Consider the following 13,730-nt stretch of genomic DNA (forward strand, 5'->3'; position numbering starts at 1 on the left):
TGAATGTCCATGTAGATAAGTATTCGAAGGAGAAGATTGTTACTTAAACCAGTTCTTCTCTGAGATGTACTGTCTGCCTGCACATTCACAATCTTGAACCTCCTGAAGGATTCCTGGGACACCAATGCTGAGGAGATCTGGCAGTATGAAGCATGCGCTTCCTACAAACAGGGTGTTTGTCCTACTGGTACTTCTGAGGCCCTGAACTCAGTTTCAGGTGTTTGCATACATGTTCCCTCATAAAATAGGAATGTTCATACAAGTAACATCTAAAAGAGTAGTTACAGCTGTGGCTCTGCAGCTGATCAGCTCATACCTGTTACATGAACCATTGTTCTCCCTCTGTGGTCACTTCTCTACAGTGGGTACTCCATCCTGAATAGGTACCTCACGCTAGGTGGATCTGTTTTGTTGCCTTGTGTACTATACGGGATTTTTCCAGCAGTTTACTGAGCAATGTAGAGCAGAGGTGAACCAGAAGTGGTTGGGATTTTGGGTCAGACTCCCAAACACTCTTGATCTACCTGTCTTTGCTTAGGTGTTATTATTTTCAAATTTCTACATGTTGGTCTGGACCGAATGATATTTTGTGCAAGTATTTGGTGGCTTGTATTTCATGTTGCACAGTCAGACAGCTTCAGGTTTGCAACTGAGCACCCTGATTTCAAGGGTTGCTCATGCTTGGTGCTGATAATTAGGAAGAATATGAACACGTGTCATCTGCTCCCCTGGGAACAACTGACTGGCTCAGTTCCACTTGATGCAGTACTGCTTCTGAGACTTCAAAATCATCACTGACTGGGGGAGAAGAATTGTGTTACTAGTCTGGGCACAACCTGCAGAACTTCAAAAGGGCGAAAGATACATCCTTGAGGGTCCACCAGAGCAGCAGTGTGACAACATAAGAATTCCTCTGTCCCTTTGGAAAATTCATTGTCATTGATCGTTTGTTAACTAGCTTGAGGATATCAAGGGTGACCTGCTCTTGAGACCCTTATGTGTTTTGCATCCAGGAAGCTCCCAGCTTGCTCTTGGGTGGCTAAGTGTAGCTCCATTCTTATCCTCACACCTCAGCCTCTAAGCTCATTTGAAAAAAGAAAAAGTTACTTCTTTGTTGTGCTTTGAAGTTTGGCTGACATGTGGGCATATTCATCCACATTAAGAGCAGGCTGGGACTGAAAAGATTCAAAATGAGAAGCAACTCATCTCTTTTTCTACTTAACAACATTAAAAGGTAGGTTTACTGTCATGACCGCTACTGTGAGCTTTACGTGTGTTGACATTCCCCCTGTTTATTCTGAGAGAGTTTCTTGGCTGTTGCAGTCTTTTTACTAGACAGCTGGCTTGTAGGAAAGAGCTGCCTCAGTGACAGTTCAGCAGCTGCAGAATGACAGCAGAGCGTGCCCCCAGGAGATAGTACTGGCTTACGACAAGGCCAGCGGCTGTCGAGCGAAACCTGCTGCATGTTATAACCGTGTGCTCTGTGTAGCACAGTATCTGAGAGTACAGGAGCCTCAGATGGAGCTGAGGCAGGAGTTCAACAATTCTCAGAGTGCTTGGAGCAGCCAGCAAGGCACCCTTACTGACCATGGTCACTGGAGCAGGTTATTAGGTGCACTGTATTCTTGCTTAAAGAATAGAGGATGGTTTTTACTTTTTAAAAAAACTTTAAACACATTTCAGTCAATCTCTGCTTATATTGGTTTTGCTTCATGCCTGTTTTATTAACTTTGCAGGTTACTTCATGTGTAATTAATGCATATTCTGCAGGTAACTCATGAAGAATTGTGATTACAGGAGCTGTACTTCGACTCCATGGGATCAGGCTGGGTTACAGGGCATCCGTTTTGGGGATGGTTTAGGGAATTGTTTTTTTCACTTTTTTAAAATGGAGCTTATTGGAAAACTAACACTAATTGCAGGCAGTAATTTCAGGTTTGGAACACACTTTTATAGAAACTTGATTGGGTTTGTTCCAGCATGATAAAATTTAAAAAACCCCAACCCATTTCTATTTACCAAGGTACAAATACGCATGCTTATTGCTATGGGAAGTTCGGTAGAAGTCCAAGCTCTAGCATAGCAAATAAAGGCTGGTGATGCCAAAGGTGCAACAGTTGACAGAGAGTGAAATACAGAGGAAGTCCCTGAAATGCTTTTTGGGAAGTACCACTGAGAAAGAGTGAACTCAACTTTTGGTCACTGTGTTTTATACCCATATGTTAGGATGTGTTTTCTGCTTGGTTACTGTAAATCCTTAGGGCTGGAATGTCAAAACAAAGCTGTGGGGCCACCCCCTGGGCTGAAAGGCTTTTCATTAGGCTTTCCAACATCACCCAGTGCCCACAGTGCTGCTTCTGTTGAGGAGGTGATGTGGCTGGTAGGGGTGGCTGACGTACCAAAGCGTGGCTCTGGGGAGCAGGCAGTTTCACGTGGTAGCTGAACCCGGTTAACACCTTGCTGTGCCCAGAGAGGCCAAGTTCTTCACACCTAGTCTTCCCTCCAGCTGCACCAGCTTCTCTCCCTCCTTGCACCATGCCATTGTTTGTCCTGGGATTCACCTGATCACAGGGTTGTGAGCCAATGCAGCTTGTTAACCCACCAAAAGTGTCCTTTATTTTCTTTTTACCCTCCTAGACTAATTTTCTGCCATTTACAAAGCTGGGTCACTGTATTGAGATGTCAGAATTGAATACAGAAGAGCAGTGGCAGAGTGTGGTTGGGGAGAAAAGTGAGGAGAAGCGAGATCTTCCCATTTGGCAGTAGTGAGCTGCTAACTCAGCTCATGCTATCTCCTGAAACTGTTTAAACATGAGTAACCTAAAAGCTTTCTTCAGGCTCTCTACAACCTGAGCTGGAGCCTGCTGAGGGCTCTGGCACCCAAGGGAGGGATGTGACGGGGGGAAAGAGACTGGGTGAGTCCAGACCAGTGATTTTTGCAGCCTTCTGAAGTTGCTTCAGAGTAGCAGTGAGCACTTAAAGATGGTGCTCAGTCACCTTGGTCATTACGGCACAGCCCTTCTTGGCTCACATCTAGGTTATTTGTTTCTCATCTGCAAGAAACTCTTTCTGCACCTGTTTGATCTGACTTGGTTTCTTTAAGGCCTCTAGGAACTTATCAGCTGTTTTTCCTTTGTGGTCCTGTTGTTTGAGTACATTGAGGGGGTTTTGTTGGTTGGTTTGCTGGCTACTGACTAAGCAGTAAGGGTGTGTATTTCAGAGTTTGGTCTGCTCAGGTTTGGGTGAGAGATGGCCAGCAGTTGTTAGTCTGTTTTCAGCTGCCAAGGCATCAAAGTCTCACCTTCTTTCAATTTTCAGATACCTTTCTCCTTGCTGGTCCAGAGAGCTGAATGACAACACTCCAGCCCTCAGTGCTAGCAAGTTGTTTTCCACCAACTTTTCTGCATGTGTTGGAAGGCTGATAGGAATCCTGTCTGTATTCCTGGAGCACTGGAGTAGGAAGCGGCTGTCTCTCGTGGAGCAGTGCCCTGGAGGATTTGTGCTGTATCATTCCTTTATACCTCAGAGCAGCTGTTTGGCTGGATTTATTTTTGGACAGAAGGAATGTGTGTTAGACAGTTTGAAGGAACCAAGTTAGTAATCAATCACATTTGTAACTCAGCTGGAAGTTCTTGCACCGGGGGAGGTATCTGCTGTATGTGTGATGCGAAAGCAAAGAAAGCAAAGCAGGGCGGGGGGGGCCATGTCAAGCATTGACTGCCTTTACCAGAGCAATCCTGCCTGAGCTGGATGGCCTGTGTGATTGGAAAGATACAGCTACCCCATCTGGAACAAGCAAGAAGGCTGCTCTGCCCTGTGAAATGATCAAGTTCTCAGGCTCCTTTTGTACAGATGCACATAGAGCTCCTGGTGAAATAAATGCAGTGTTGCAAGAACTCTGTAGGGCCTTGGGGATTTACCCTTTGCTTTGCCTCTGTCCTTGCTGGTATCTTGCTGACACAGTCATATATATTATTCTCCTTAAACAAGGTTTAAGTTTTAAACCAGAGAAGAATTTCTCTGTGCTGCTGAAATCTCCTATTTTGTTTTTGTGGTGGGAAAATTCTTGGAAAAGATTACAGAGCAGAACAATACATTGCTGTGGGATGTACCTGATAGTATTTTAGGAGAACTGAACCTTCCAGAAATAGGTGATGTATGCTTGTTACTGAGTGCTGACCATTTAATCATTCAATCTTTTATACACCATACCCAGCAAATGGTTATGTCAGATAGTGCTTCCTGTCTTGAAGTTGTCCCACCAAAAGTGGGGGGCTGCTGCTGCTGTTTTGAACATGTAGAGCAGAGCAGGTGAGGAAAGATACTGTACTGAGAGGGGAAACAAGAGTGGGATCAGGCTGGAAGAGGTGTGCTTCTGAATGTGTACTGACAAGACACCGCACCCTGCACGTACCCATTGTGGTTCCTTTCCAAGGACACAGGGAGATGGGAAGATCTCAGGCTAGTGACCACATCTTTTCACCAGTAAGCACCATTAGGAAGAACATTCGTAAGATGTGACGCTGTTAGTAGTAGTTTCCTGATCTGCTGTTGCTATATTTGTAACCTCAGCAGACAGGCTGGATGTGCAGACTTCCATTCTTCTGATCCTCTTGATTACCCGGAATCTTCTCAGGTTATGCACAGCAAAGAGAGTCTGGATTTCAGGCAACATCATTGACATCTGTTGATACTGTCCTCAGTTGCCTTCCTCTGCTTGCCACAAAATGAAGCCTGCTTGCAGCATTCCCAGGCAATATTTTTCCCAGCTCTTTTTCACGTGAACGCAGACATGAGCACAGCTGGGTGCCTGGTGTCTTTCCTTGGCTTTCTTGTAAGCTGACTTCAGATCCTGCCTTTTGATTCAGCCGTGCAGTGTATGCTAGTTGTAGCCTCGCTCAGTAGTGTGCCTCATGACAGCCTGCAAACATCCTCACCGTAGTGGTTCTTCACGAGAGCTTTTAGAGCCGATGTGCCTTTCCAGTGGATGGAAAGGTTCAGGACGTCTCAGTAGCTCCAGCTGTGAGCCTGTAACAGGCAAGATTCACACTGGCCTGAGGTAATCTTAGCTGCAGAGTGCCGATACTGATTTCCAGGCACGCACAGCAATGCATGAATTGGTTTTAGCTGTGCACCAACACTTCAGTGAAGAGGTGACATCTGGGTGTTATGACCCTCAAGCAGGTAAAAACTGAAGTCAGCATGGAGGTTGATCCCACAGGATGGAAAGCATCATTGAGTGATAGGTGGAAGACTGGTAAGATGCAGTACAAGTGCACTCAGGTGAATCCTAGCACATCTTAAGCTAATGCACTGAAAGCTTACGCTTCTGAGCAAGAATGTACAATGTAGTTTTTGGCTGCTGGTGTGTACTAAGAACCAGTGACCTTAGCATACAAAACTTGGGCTTGTAACAAGCCATATCACTTAAAACTTAGCAAATTTCTACACAGATTTTATTTTTCCTAGGCTTCATGGAATAAAAATGAAATGATCAAGTATCAAGTAAATAATCTTGGAATTATTGCAGTAGTTCTAATTCCCTGACTAGCGGCCATAGAAACTTCAAGTATAAAATTGAGCTGTGTAATTCTGCAATCTGATTTCTTTCTGAGACATAATATCTTCTCATTTCGCTTACTTTACTTATCATTTGAACTTATGCCATAGGCTGTTAAAGTTCCCGTTTCCTGTTCTAATCTTTGCAGTCCACTAAAGAATAGGCTTATGCTTTGACTGTATGATGATGTTGTGCCCCACAAAGCTAATCTTGTAATATTACATTTTAATGATTTAGCTAGTTTTATAACTAGGACCTTGGAGACTAATCAGAGAAGTTCTTTTATGCCAGAATAGATCTGCCAACAGCACCCTTACTAGTATAAAAGTATGTGTATGTGTGCATACATGTCAACATGCACACATAAATCTAAGCATCAGCACATGTTATGGAAGAGCGATTCCTGCTTTAGCAATCATGTCTGGTCATGACATTGACAAGCAGGAAGATGAACTCAACAGAGATTCAATTGTTTATGCTGTTGTTAAAGATCTATTGTCAGCCTGATAGGTCTGGGGTTTGTGAATGGAAAAGTCTGGGAGTCCCTGCTTTTGAGGGTAGCGTATGTTTTGAGGTATTTTCTATGTTTAAAAAAAAAAGTTCGAATTATAACAATTTTTAAATAATGTATGTATTTCTCAAGGTCCGACAAGAACTAGTTGAAGAATATGAACAAGTTAAGAGCATTGTCAACACTTTAGAGAGTTTTAAAATGGATAGACCTGCAGATATTCCTGTATCCTGTCAAGATGAGCCTTTTAGAGATCCTGCTGTTTGGCCCCCTCCTGTTCCAGCTGAACACAGGTAATGAGAGGCTCAAGCAGAGTGGGTGGAATAAAGTTGGGTTGCCATAATTTTATGTTATTTTTTGAATGCTTCTGTAACGTGAAAAGCACATTTCATTCACCCCTTAGTCATTTGTAATAAAGAATAAATATAATTAATTAGGGAAAATAGTAATTAACCTACAGTTGGATTTATTGCTGAAGTTCTAAAGAAAGCCACTCCTTTATTCTGGTAGGAGTGACTAGCTAAATGCCTGGCACTAGAGTCTGCTGGAGAGGTAAGTAGGCTTTTGGTGACAATTGCCTTTCTTATGTGCAGGAAGAAAAGTTTTCTATTTCAGCTTATTTAAGCAGTTGAATTCATTGATGGCTGAGGAGTCAGTAAGGAGCTGGAACTGAAGGATCTTGAAGGACATGGTGGTTAGAAATCACTCCCTAGCTACAGATAATATGACCTGTGTTTAATCCATTGGTTAGTTTTATTGCTAAGCATGTTCTGTATACATGGTGTTTCTCTTCTGTAACCACTTTAAGGTAACTTTGGTTAGCTAATAGTTTTCTCAAAATAGATGCTTGTGCATTTTCTGAAGTCCCTATTTTCACCCTAATAGAGCCTGACACAGGTTGTTGGAAACAACAAATCCACTTTAAAAACAAGAATAACATTTATCATGCCAACATTTTTCTAACATTAGAATAGCAAAGAATTTTACTGTGTGTATACTCACATAAGCAAAGGAACAACATAAAATGAAAAATCTTGCTTAACAGAAAGAAATGCCAAGTTTGTTTGTAAATTTATGTGCTTTATGACTATGAAACAAATGGATCTTCACTTTTCAAAAAAACCCAAGAATGTAAGTGTAGAATAATATTAATGCTGATTACTTTTGTGAGTGGTAGAAATGATTATCTGAATTTTTGTGGTAATGTTATGTGAAGTGCAAGATGTATTTATTCTTGTACCTTTCTTAGAGGTAAAGGCCCAATAGTTCATCTGCTTTTTTAAGCTGAAATTTAAATCTTGTCCAAGCAAGTAAGGAAAATTAGTTGCTCTTCTGTGCTGTTAAGTTTGATGAAAATGTATACAAAGCAAAATGTAGCAGTAGTATTCAGCAGTGCGTTTAACTATGTACTCTTTTTAGGCCGTATTCCAGGGAGCTGTTTTTGGAGTTAGCAAATTTTGAATTACTCAAACCAAGAATCAGTAGATTTAAGAGCGGACACTAATTAAAGTTGGATGACATTCCTGGACGTTTATTTAGTTCTATATTTCAGGTCCAATCCCTAGAGCAAAATGACTGTGACACCTTGTCTTAAAACCAAATCCTTTCTCCTCGTGCCACTGTTGAGTTCTCTTTGACATTGTGGGTGATGCACACAAGTATAGGTGGTTGCAGTTTGGCTGTTTGCATTTGCTTTCTAGATAATTTTACATTTTGACATCTTCACAGAGGGAAATGAAGTCAGAGGTAGGATGATTGTTTTAAAATTCTCCCTCATTTGTTTGGGGGCCTGTCAAAGCTATTATCCAGCTTTTTTTTTTTTTTTTTTAACCAGGAATGTCATCTGGTTGTGTAGAACTTGTGCATGTGAATGTGGCCTAATATAATCTCCTGGTTGGGAGTCGGACGAAACTACAATTTGAAGATTTATACTATATTGTTTCCTCTTCTGTTACATGCGTGTTGGTTTGTTTTAAGCCTGATTAGGAGTACTGATCTAATAGTATTGTTCATTTTGAAACTTTTTTCCTGTTGAAACTGTTGAAACTTTTTCTTTCTTTTGTATTTTTTCTTACTTTGAATGTCAGACAGAACCATAAATATGTTGCTGGATTTGCAGATATAGGGAGATAAGATTTAGGGGCTTGTCAGCTTTAGCAGTAACGCACTAAGGGAATCAATGAAATACTAGAATCCTTCCTTCTTAATGTTGCTCTTTTTTCACTGTTTTTAGCAAGTTTTTGTTGTGGTTGCTTATTGTTAGGGCTCCACCTCAGATAAAACGTCCCAACCGAGAAGTAAAACCTTTGAGGAAAGAATCACCAGGACTGCAGCCCCGTGGGCCTGCGGGCAGAGCACACGCAGTATCCAAGGCTGAGAAGGCTGCAGGCAGCCGCGAAAGGGAATCTAGAGCTAGAGGAAGAGATGACAAGGTAAGAAGTGGGAAGGAACATGATGGGGAGGAGTTATGATGCAGCAGGTGGGAAAGAGAAGCATTCTTAGTTTTAGTTATTTAATACAGATAATAATAAAAAGCCACAAAACGGTGCTTTCCTGTTGCCTCATGGACAAAGCATGTATCATGGAGATATTTTTTTTGATTTGGAACATGGTAGCCTGTTGGGAGTTTCTTATCATCTCAGTTAGACCATGGACTTGACTCTAATCTGTCAGTGTCAACCAGGTATAAAGTCCCTTCTCCTCCTACTCCCCCACCCTCATTTTGTTTAAAAAAATTGAACACAATTCAGGCCTTTTGTAAAGTTTTCTGTGTAAAAAGTGCAATAGTGACACCAGTGCCTTTCTCTAGACTTTATGAATGGAGTTCCACAGCACCATTGCATCTGTCATACCATAGTAAAATTTAGGTGTGTCTGGAAGTCCAGCACAGTTCTGTAAATGCATTGATGCTAGGTAAATCTGTGCCATATTATTTGAAGTCATATCTTTGAAAATTATGTGAGAGAGTCGTAGTAAAAGCAAACTCTTAGCAACTTTCATTTTCTTTAGTTTATGAAAAGGGTTTTGTATTTATTATAGTGTTTAGGAAGATGCTTCTTGGAAAGGCTTTGTTTTAAAAATATAACCAATGAAATAAGTTAGAATAAGTTGGAGATTCTTTCCTCTGAAGACCCATGAAAAAGAAGCAGTGCTGAAGTGAAAGAAAAAGAGAAACAGTGACTCACTATCAAGTAGTGATGTCAAAGGCAGGACTGTTATGTGGCTGAAAAAAATGTCTGTGTGCAAACTGCTGTTTCTGATACACTTGCATTTTTAAATTTAACTGCAGAGTCAGTGCCAGGAACCCAAGGAATCTGTGGTATAAATGATCAAGTCAAGAGTGTACTGAAGCGGTTTTACTTTCCTGACAGACAGAGATACGAGAAGCCCCTTCCTGTAGGGGCACACAGTATTGTGCAGATCTTGATAGATGAATAAGAAAATATTTAGGCCAGTTTTCTTCCAAATTAATTTGGTTAGTCCCTTTGTGGCCTTTCTATTACAGGTTGCTTCTTCACAGCACAGAAAGAACTCAAAGATACACTTTTTCCATCATGAATTGCTTTTCTGATACACAGGAAAAGTATTAAGTAATCCCAGCCCTTATTACCATCAGTAGGTAGGGCCAGGCACATTTTCAGCAGTGCCACTGAGTGAGTGCACAGATCAAGTTTAATCATTTTAGAAATCTCTCTACCCTGGATCAGTAAGATTTAAAATAACAAGTGTGCATCCTGCAAGCTATAAAAAGCTTGTGAAGATCTGTGAAATTATTTGCAGTTCTGCCAGCTATACGGGGAATTGGAGTTGTGGTGTGTGACAGGTTCCCCAGACGTGCTTATGTAAGGCAGCCTTCAAAGTCTTAGCTCTAATGAGAGTGCACTCTGCTCTCAAAGCTTTCTGGTGATGAGCATTATAGGGCTTTACTATAAGGAGCCCACAACAACATGACTTGTACAATACTTGTCTCTGGGAATATGTGATTAGCAACACTACTGCTGTCAGATGGAGAGGAGTCATGAAGGTGTTCCATTTAGTATGGTACATTTTAGACATGACTCTTATCTGAATAAATTGGTCACTAGGTGGCAGAAGGAAAATATGTCTACTCTTCAAAAAATACCAACACGTGCTCTTCTTTTTGCCTTTGTCTAGTTACTTGGTAGTTATTTTACTTTCTTTGTCTGGGGTATAAGTGCAAAAATCACACCAGGTTACAAATTCTCATGTGTTGTATGACAATTTTGATATGGGATCCATTATTTTCTTTTGAAGAAAATTTTGAATGAAAGAGGAAGTAGCCAGGTGTGGGAAGTGAGAGGAGTTAATGCAACTTTCCATGTTTTACACATAGGCATGAAAATAGGTTTAATTTCCCTTGCAGTTTTATCCTTTCTTAGTTTGCAAGTGTTTTAAGTTCTTCAGTTCTGAACAAAAGCTACAAAAGGAGCTTACCTCTGTAGCCTAGTATGTTGAATCAAAGGGGTTTGGTAACTCTTCATGTTCAGTTAAAAATAATAGGGCAAAACTGAAGCTTCAAACTAGGCAGGCAGATACCTCTTTTCTCACAGTAAATGTTTCAGCTCTGTAGTTCTTGGGTTTGGGTGGTTGGCTAGGACTACTTAGAACATGTAATGAACTGGGATGCCATATCCATTTCCTAAGATGTTTGTTGCAGTTTAATAGGTTGTACGCTGTCCTGGCTATAATACCACAATGCAATATGCATATTTATTTGTGATGTTTTTCAAGATAAATATAGCTATAGTATGTATGTTTTAGAAATATTTTGTCTCGCTTTACATGTGATGCCTTCTTTCACTGTTCCTCCTCCCCAGACCATATAATCTTTCATTCTGACTGTAACCATCTTGGGATAGGAGTTTTAACCTGACTATGCCTGTAAAATGACCTTTTGTAGTGCTGTATAAAATAATTTTGAACTGCAACCCACCAGATGGTGTTTATCCACTAAAACCTTATATTTACGTGTTCCTTTTTCTAAAATACTGCTTTCAAGTGCTTCTTTCTTCTTCCACTGGAAACTATTAGTCTTGTTCTCAAGGTACCTTCTGCTGGATCATTGCCAAGAATTTTAGCTTCTGTTCAGTAGTTCAGCTTAAAGAGGCAGCATGAATGCTATCTGTATGTCTTTTAGAAATTGCATAATACCATATCTAAGCACTAGAACACTTTTTTAGGAGTACTCTTTAGATTATTTCTTATTAAATAATTATTATTTAGATTACAGGCTGAGAGAGCTGGGGTTGTTTAGCCTAGAGAAGAGAAGGCTCCTGGGAGATCTTAGAGCGGCCTTCTAGTACTTAAGGGGGGCCTACAGGAAAGATGGGGAGGGACTCTTTATCAGGGAGTGTAGTGATAGGACAAGGGTTAACAGTTTTAAACTGAAAGAAGGTAGATTTAGATTGTATGTAAGGAAGAAATTCTTTCCTGTGAGGGTGGTGAGACACTGGAACAGGTTACCCAGAGAAGTTGTGGCTGCCCCCTCCCTGGAAGTGTTCAAGGCCAGGTTGGACGGGGCTTTGAGCAACCTGGTCCAGTGGAAGGTGTCCCTGCCTATGGCAGGGGATTGGAACTAGATGATCTTAAAGGTCACTTCCAACCAAAACCATTCTATGATTCTATAATTATTTTAGATTGCCAGTGGACAAGGACAGTAGAGACTGTGAAGTATATGAAATAGCCAAGGGCTGTGATGCCATATCAGTGAAGTGAATACTAATATTGAGAAGATACGACTTAAAATTTAATTTTTTATGCTTGATTATTCTGATGTGGATTATCAGAAGGCAAGGTAGATTACAGGCATATGTATGGGAGATGAGGTAGTTGCATTTAGGTGGAGGCATAGACCTCCATGCATTGGGACTGGAAGGCTGCATTATCTCCATCCAAGAACACTGAAAGAATTGGTAGGTGGGTTTTTTTTTTTTTGCAGGGTTGGGAGCAGAGGTTTCCAGTAAAATTTTTTGGGTCTGCTGTTGTCTCATGTGAATGGTGAGTTGTGTTGACCATGCCTGTATTTAGGAGGGGAAAGGAAAAGTGATCCAGGCAACTGGAGTTGCTAATTTTATCTAAACAGTGTGCAAAGTTTTACAACATGTTTAGAATGGACAAAAAGTTAAACACTTGGGACTAACTGGAAAGTGGAATACCATGAAATACAGTTTCTTAAGCAAAGGTTTTGCCTTTGCCACCACTTTCTTTAGAGTTAATGTCTTAGAGAAAGAAATTAATCTACCAGGATGCCACATGGGAAGCAATTAGTTAATCTAGTGAGTGTGTGTTGTAGAAGAATTGTAAGGTGGGGGGGAATTAGGCAACAAGAGGAATGTAAACAAGTGGTACTGAAAGAAAAAGTGTCAGTCAACTGGTAAATCATTTATGGATTTCCTCAAGACTAGAGACTGACTCTTGGTTTATATTTAAATTAAAGACCTTGGCACAAAAAAGAGGCATGCACTAATTAAATTTGCTGACACTGAGTTGGGAAGCACCACCACCTGAGAGGCGATAGAGGCTGTTGTACAGGAAGAATGGATGACTCTGTGCTGGAGTCATGGAAATAGGATAATGTTCAGTGGTGCAGAGCAGCAAGCTGTGTACCTGGAGACTACAACAAGAATTTCTGCTGGAAGCTGGGAGCTCAGCAATGGAGGAGAAGAAAATGGACGTATCAGCAGAAATCAGATTAATGTGAACTTTAATTTGTCACATCACCTTTTCCTGGTGGTGATGGGAAGGGCTGGCTGCTGGAGTGAGGCACAGCCAGATGCCACCTTTGGCTTTCTCAGCAAGGAGTGGAGAGTACACCTGGCAGTTGTTTGGTGTTTGTGTGTAGTGGGAAGAGTCTGCAGGAACACAAGGTGTCTTCAGAACCCAGTTCTGGTCACTGCAGCCACCAGGGTTATCCTACGTGATTGAGCTGTCTGAGGCTAAGTGTGAGGTGGCAGTATGATATAGCCGTGGAAATGAATGTAAATGAAATCCTAGGCCCAGTTTGAGGTGTTACCAGCAGAGAGAAGAGCTACTCATGCTGTTATAGGAGGCCCTGGTGGGAGAGCAGCTGGAGTATTTTGTGCGCATTTCTACAACCATGCTCAAGAAAGATGTGTTAAGATTAGAAGAAGGAAATTAAAAAAAAAAAGAGTTGCCAAAGTGAACAGGTAATTGTGTTCAACTTGCGTTGCAAGAAGAGACTTCCTTGGTTTGGTAAATGAAGGCAGAGCACACGATGCTGCAAGTACATCAGAGTGGTGGAGACATCGACGGAACAACTGCTGAAGCTAATGCACGAACTTAGTACGAAAGTAGAAAAACATTCATTTTAGAAATGCTTTTTGTTCCAGTGGGTTAGTGCAGGTCTGATACCTCTTCCTGATGGAAAGCCCAGCAAATCTCTTTAACGTGTTCAAGTCAGAACTTGGTTGACTGAGGAGAAGGTTATGCGATGGGATTGCCAAGGGGACTGGGCGGGAGCAGGCTTTTGCAGTCCTGTATACCTGGACTCCCAAGGCTACTCTCCTCTCCAAGAAGGTGTCTGTTGGCATACCTTCTTAGAGAGAAGCCATCACAGCAGCTTTATTTAAAGCTGTTTTGGGAAAGTAATACCACAAGAAGAGATGAGGATATGACTGG

General features: G+C 41.3%; 1 protein-coding gene across 1 annotated transcript in view; it reads left to right on the forward strand.

Annotated features, from left to right (window-relative positions):
- Positions 1 to 13,730, forward strand: part of KATNAL1 (katanin catalytic subunit A1 like 1) — a 43,234-nt gene that overhangs the window by 11,809 nt on the left and 17,695 nt on the right. Inside the window, exons 3-4 of the mRNA XM_074815891.1 lie at positions 6,204 to 6,364; positions 8,335 to 8,503. Of these exons, the coding sequence (XP_074671992.1) occupies positions 6,204 to 6,364; positions 8,335 to 8,503 (330 nt within the window). The remainder of the gene's footprint in view (positions 1 to 6,203; positions 6,365 to 8,334; positions 8,504 to 13,730) is intronic.

The sequence above is a fragment of the Strix aluco genome, chromosome 2 (genome assembly GCF_031877795.1).
Source record: "Strix aluco isolate bStrAlu1 chromosome 2, bStrAlu1.hap1, whole genome shotgun sequence".
NCBI lineage: Eukaryota > Metazoa > Chordata > Aves > Strigiformes > Strigidae > Strix > Strix aluco.